This window comes from Trichosurus vulpecula, chromosome 3, assembly GCF_011100635.1.
Source record: "Trichosurus vulpecula isolate mTriVul1 chromosome 3, mTriVul1.pri, whole genome shotgun sequence".
Taxonomy (NCBI): Eukaryota; Metazoa; Chordata; class Mammalia; order Diprotodontia; family Phalangeridae; genus Trichosurus; species Trichosurus vulpecula.
Window position 1 is genome coordinate 402,093,910 of NC_050575.1, and position 6,241 is coordinate 402,100,150.

The window sequence follows — 6,241 nt, forward strand, 5'->3', positions numbered from 1 at the left end:
GGCCTAAAAGCCTCTGGTGTCACACACAAGTCACTCAGACCCATGCAAACCAGTCTTTCCCTTGAGGCAAGGAGGTCATCAAAGACTCCTAATTTAATCAAAGAAACAAAGCCCAGACTCATCAAGGGCACTTGATTAAATAAAGTGCTCCAAAAGAGAAAACAGTAAAAAAAAAAAAGTCCTATGTTAATTAATATTACACAGGGGCACCCTGATTCTCCCAGGCAGCAGATGGGTGCTGCAGAGGGTATGGCAGAGGGCTCTGCCTAGGGCTGGGGTGGCTGATGCCAGAATCTTCCCAATAGTGGTAATTCTTCGTGGCATGGCTCAGGGAATGCTCACTGTGAGCCTGACCCATCCACCTGTCCCCTCCCCAGAGCTGCAGAACTTGCTGAGGTTGGGGCTACTTGCAGCTGGTGGGGCAGAGTGGGCAGAATGTATTGAACCTGGGTCATACACTCACACTCTGCCTAGAGGGGCAGGCTGCCCGGGGCACAGGGCCATTAGGGCCACTGCCAAGCTGTGGCTGCTGCCCCTAGCTTCTTTTGGCCAGGTGGGGAAGAGTGGTTTAAGTTTTCCCTACAATTTTCCAGCATTCTCTTCTCTTAATCTAATCTGGGATGAGAGGAGTTAACAAGAACCCATGGGGCTATTACATCCCACATTGAAATACTCTCCTAACTCTGGGGAGGGAATGGGAAATACTGAGTGACTGGGATTGTGAGGAGGTGTTTCAGCAGGGGATGTGTTCCTGGAATTGTCCCAAAAGTCTCAGGAATTTTCTCCTACAATCACCAAATGATCAATTTCCAAACCAACAATCCTTTCTTCTTTTCAGCATTTAGAAAGATGCGACAGAAACACACGAGAAAAGAATAAACATCTCCTCCCCCTACAACAACTCTAGGGATACATTGTCTCCCTACCACATAGTAGACCAAAGGATCTCCACAGTTTCCTCCACCTCCATTTCTTCTAAGCCTGGGCCCTTAGCTCTTTTTTTAAATCTGTTGGTTCCCCAGTCTTAATTTTCTTTGTAACTCGGCTTTTCTTTCTTTCTTTCTTTCTTTCTTTCTTTCTTTCTTTCTTTCTTTCTTTCTTCCTTTCTTTCTTCCTTTCTTTCTCTCTTTGTCTCTCTCTCTTTTTCTTTCTTTCTTTCTTTCTTTCTTTCTTTCTTTGTTTCCTCCTTTCTTCCTTCCTTCCTTCCTTCCTTTCTTTCTTTCTTTCTTTCTTTCTTTCTTTCTTTCTTTCTTTCTTTCCCTCTTCACACAGATATTTCTCAACTCTTGGTCTCTAGACCCAAAGCCATTTGATCTCTTCTGGAAAGGAACAGAGGACTCCCCCTGTTTAGAACCACAATTGGCCACCTAACACAGCCACCCCCATGGCCAGCCTCAGACAGGTCCATTTAATATAGCAATAAAAAAAGAGACCACAGGAGGTCACAATTTCAAGGAAATACAATTGGGCCACTCCCTCCATGTGCATGTAACCACTCCTGGGGTCCTAAAGTTGAGGGTGGACCAGTACTCTTTTGCATGGTGATATACAAGGGACCTTACTCAAATGCAGATTGACATATATATATATATATGTATATATCTCCCACCCTCCTCACTGAGCTCAGAGCTATCTGCTTCCACCTCTGCAAGGGTCACAATGCTCTCCACATCCTTGCTCCTCTGCCTTCTACTATTCTGGCCTCAAGGTAAGAATCCCAATGAGCCATAAGTTGGGACCACTTTAGAAAGAGACGGAGCTATCCCTTGGGCATCTCTGACACAGCCTGAGGGGAAGGGAACTACTGAATTTGCTGTATCTAGACAGGATTCTTCACTGAAATCTCTTTCTTCTTCTCCTTTTCCCACCAAGAAGCCCAGGCAGCCACCGTAATGACCCAGACACCAGCCTCCCTGTCTGTGGCTCCAGGAGACACAGTCACCATCACCTGCAAGGCCAGTTCCAGCGTTAACAAGGGGATCAACTGGTTCCAGCAGAAACCAGGACAGTCTCCCAAGCGCCTGATCTATTCTGCTTCCTCCCTGCAGTCTGGGGTCCCTGCCCGGTTCAGTGGCAGTGGCTCTGGGACAGATTTCACCTTCACCATCAGTGGTTTAGAGGCTGAGGATGTTGCAGATTATTACTGTTTGCAATATTATAATCATCCATTCCCACAGTGTTTCAGCCCGGAACAGAAACCTCCCCAGGCTGCTCAGTCCTTCACTATAGGGGAGCAGCTGCTGTCACAGGCTTTGGCCAACCACTGCCCTCAGGGGAGAATTGGGCCTAATTCAGCTCTGTTGCAGGAGCCACTTGTCCCAGGGGCTCTGGTTGAGGTAGAAAGATTCAGAAGAGAAAGAAAAAAGAGAAAGAGAAAGAATCTTCTGTATGGTAAGCTTTAGCCAAGGACCACAAACCTGCCCATGGGGACTGCTTGTAGAAGCTGGTCTCATCCTTTACTCTGCCTTCTGCTCCCTACCCCAATCACCTCCACCTGAGCTAGTGTTTAAGACAAAACTGGAAGAAATTCAGGGGAATAGGCCTGAACTCTCAGCTCTGGCTGCATTTTCCCAGCCAGAAAAAGAAATCCAGGATACACAAAGTGGAAGGAACAGTCCCTACACTTCTTGAGGCAACTCAGTCTATAGCATGGATGCAGTCCTTCTTCTCACTCTGTAAACTCACTCTAGCTATCCAATCCTTCATGTCTGCCATCTGCCAGGACAGATTCCTTAAAAACCTTATTTGAGGATATCAGGCCTCTTTTCCCTATTGCTGTAGGGACCAGTATACTGCTCTCCCCGTGATGAGGGTCAAGGCCTGGACAGTATGGCAGTGGCAATGGAGCTGGATCTGAGAGGGGGTCGAAGACTTAGCATTCATAGACACAAGCACACAAGGAGTCAAGGGGACCAGAGTAGCCTCAGATCTACAAAATCTTGGAGGTCGGACACCACAAGAATTATGGTGTACAGACCAGTCCACAGAGGAGACAGAGTCTGAGAAAGGGAGGTGCCACACATGAAAAACATACCCAGGGAGGAAGGCAGGATGAGAGAGCCAGGTTCCTGATTGATGGAGGTCAATATTCCCAAGTCAAAATTGATGCTCTCCATCCCTTTGGGGAGGCATCATTGTGTAGCAGCCAGGACTGGAGAAGGAACTTACCCACTGAAAGATTCAGGTGGGGGGCGGGGTGGCTGACTGCTCAGAGTGATGAGCAGCCACTGCAATGCATCCAAAACCAAGTAAAGAAGGAGGCCAAAAGGGAGGCCGAGGTAGGAAGAAAGAGGGGCATAGTGAATGAAAATCACACAGCCAAAGCAAACCAAAACCAAAGCTAGTGAAGCCAAGAGATATGGGCAAATGGCAGTTGGCATGTAGGATTCTGGAAAGTGGGGAGGGAGCCCTTCTCCTTGCAGGACTGGACTAGATGCTCGAAGGAGCAATCTGCCTCAGATGTTGTCTTCTTCAAAGCCCTTACTAAGCCAAAGGGTGAGGCCTCCAATAGGTTCAGAGGTCCACTAGGAGCAGGCCATCTTCAGGTGATCCAGGAGACAACACCCACAAGTTGGCAGCTGTGGGAGTGGTCAGAAGGATCTGGTAGCAGCCCTTAGAAAACATATGAGTTGATAATTGAGAGAAAACTCCTTGTATCAGTCTTTGGAACTGAGTTTGTGATCAGCATAACAGAGGTCCTTGGTTAAAAGTACATAGAAATGGTTCAGTTTCCCAGCCACACAGGCGTAAGTTCAAACAATGCAATAAAGTTTTTCTCACAATTCCCATACTTGCATAATTACATTAAGTCAGCTACAGATTAAACTACTCAGAAAACTCATAATAGACTAGTTTTGGGAAGGGAGATTTACATGCCATCAAGGTAACCAAGAAAACTTAGAAATAAACCAAACAGTGCAATAGTTATCACCCATGTTAAGTAACATTGTATCCTTGTGTCCCAGTAACCCATTCTCAATGTCCGTTGAATCAGCACTTTTTGAGTCCCAGCTGTCTCATGTAGTCATCTGGTCCCCAGGTGTCTTTGCTTCAACAACAGGCTTTATTCTCAGGACAGCTCTAAAGGGGATTCTACTTCTCTGTCTCCAAATCTAGAAGTTACTAGATAATTCTGACTTTGTATAATTTAGTACAGTTACTTAAATTTGGGTCTCCAATTTTGAAACTTCAGAGGTTTTTCAGTTTATGTGCCATTTGCTGTTTCTATCCTCACCTAAATCCTGCCCCTGATACAATAATCTTTTAAAAATTTGAGGTTCCACCCATAAAATGAGCTCTTCTACCTTTTAAAATTATCAGGGTGATACTTTAATAATGGGAAAATAATTTCACTTTCTTTACCATTGAGGGGAATGCTGAAATAATGAAGCCCCCTCAGTATGGGACAAGACCTTGCCTCTCCTACCATCCACCCCCTCCCTGCACCCCCTCTACATATTTAGAAACTGCTCTACCAAGAAAGTACAGATAAGAAATTACATCAGGAGACAGACACCTGCAAGGTCCTGTTTATCTAGCTCTTACTCCCTTTTTGCTGAATATTAGTCTCTGGTCTCACACCTGTCTTTTTGTTCTTTGTTCTCTGTTGCTGGGAAAAGATTCTGCATTTACAATGTGAGCTCCAAACCCAGTCAATGCAAAGAGGAGCCAGTGGGGAGGGTGGGAGGAACCCTGCGTTAGGGTCTATGTAACTTGCTTTGAGCTGTATGCCACACACACACACACACACACACACAGACACACACACACGCACACACACAAACACACAAACACACACACTGACATTATCTTGGGCCATGCTGGAGTGTGTCATTTCTCATGAGAAAGCAATAAATTCCTTTTTGCTTTTTCTCAACAACAGTCTCTGTCTGTTTTTAATCTGAGTAGTGGTCTCAGACCCACACACCATTATCCATACAATTTATGTGGAAAACCCAGTTTTGAAAACTTATCACCAAAACATGCTCAAAGCTTGAATTTCCATTAGAGATGAGTTTTGGAAGCCAATCACAAACATCTCGATATAATTCTTAGAGAAAACAGTCTAATCTTGTTGTTTTGCTCAAAATTTACTATTCCATTAAATTAAAAAACTATCACATTACATCCAGGTCCAATCTTTTGTCCCTTAAGAGGATATCATCCCTATGTTATCATTTCACCACAAATACAGGTTGAAAATGTAAGATATTCATACTTGCCACCTATTATAATAACTCAGAAATGTTCCAGTATCAATCTATTATTTAATAGATTTGGCATTACATTTACAAAACTTCTTGATTATAGAAATTTGCTATAAAAGGAAAAGGGGGGACATAGTTGTAAAAATGTAATATGTCATAATAGAAGGGAAAAACTCCCTAAGCTATGTTTAATTCCACACATGAGTCACATCTGACAGCTAATCATGTAGTCACAAGGTGTTAAAACCAAGGCTCAGGATTAACCAGGTGGGAATTTTTCTTTTCAAAAAGGAAATAGAACAATGAGGAAACAGATACACCATAGATGCTATTATTATCCCCATTTTACAGATGAGAAAATACAAGTGTGGAAAAGGTCAGTGACTTTCACAGGGCCACACAGCTTTCACTCTATCCACTGTACCAACTAGCTGCCTAATTAGAGCTAAACAAGTATGGCACATGAATGTAATGGAATATTAGTGCATCATAATAAATAGAGAATATGAAGATTTCATAGAAATATAGGAAGATTTATGTGATCTTCTATAAAGTGAATAAGAACTAAGAAAGCAATACACACAATGACTAACAATGTAAATATTAAGAATAAAACAAGATCTAAGGAGAATGGAAGAATTCATGACCAAACAAGAGATAGAGAACATTATGAAATGCAAAACGGATAATTTTGATTATATTAAATTCAAAAGTTTTTACACAAACAAAGCCAATGCAACCAAGATTAGAAGGGAAGCAGAAAGCTGGGAAACAATTTCTAAAGCAAGTGTCTCTGATAAACCCCTCATTTCTCAAATACGTAGGGAAATAAGTCAAATTTATAAGAATACAAGTCATTCCACAATTGGTAAATGGTCACAGGATATGAACAGGCACTTTACAGATGAAAACATTAAAGCTATCTATGGTCAGATGAAGAAATGCTCTAAATCACAATTGATTAGAGAAATGCAAATTAAAACAACTCTGAAGTACCACATCACATCTATCAGATTGGCTAACATGACAAAGCA

The 6,241-nt window shown here is 42.9% G+C and overlaps 1 gene segment (V, D, J or C); it reads left to right on the forward strand.

The window, feature by feature from the left end:
- The first annotated feature begins 1,628 nt into the window (after positions 1–1,628).
- Positions 1,629–2,631, forward strand: LOC118842709. The segment is given in 3 exon segments: positions 1,629–1,708; positions 1,876–2,336; positions 2,575–2,631. Coding segments are annotated over 3 exon segments (567 nt in total).
- The last annotated feature ends 3,610 nt before the right edge of the window (positions 2,632–6,241 follow it).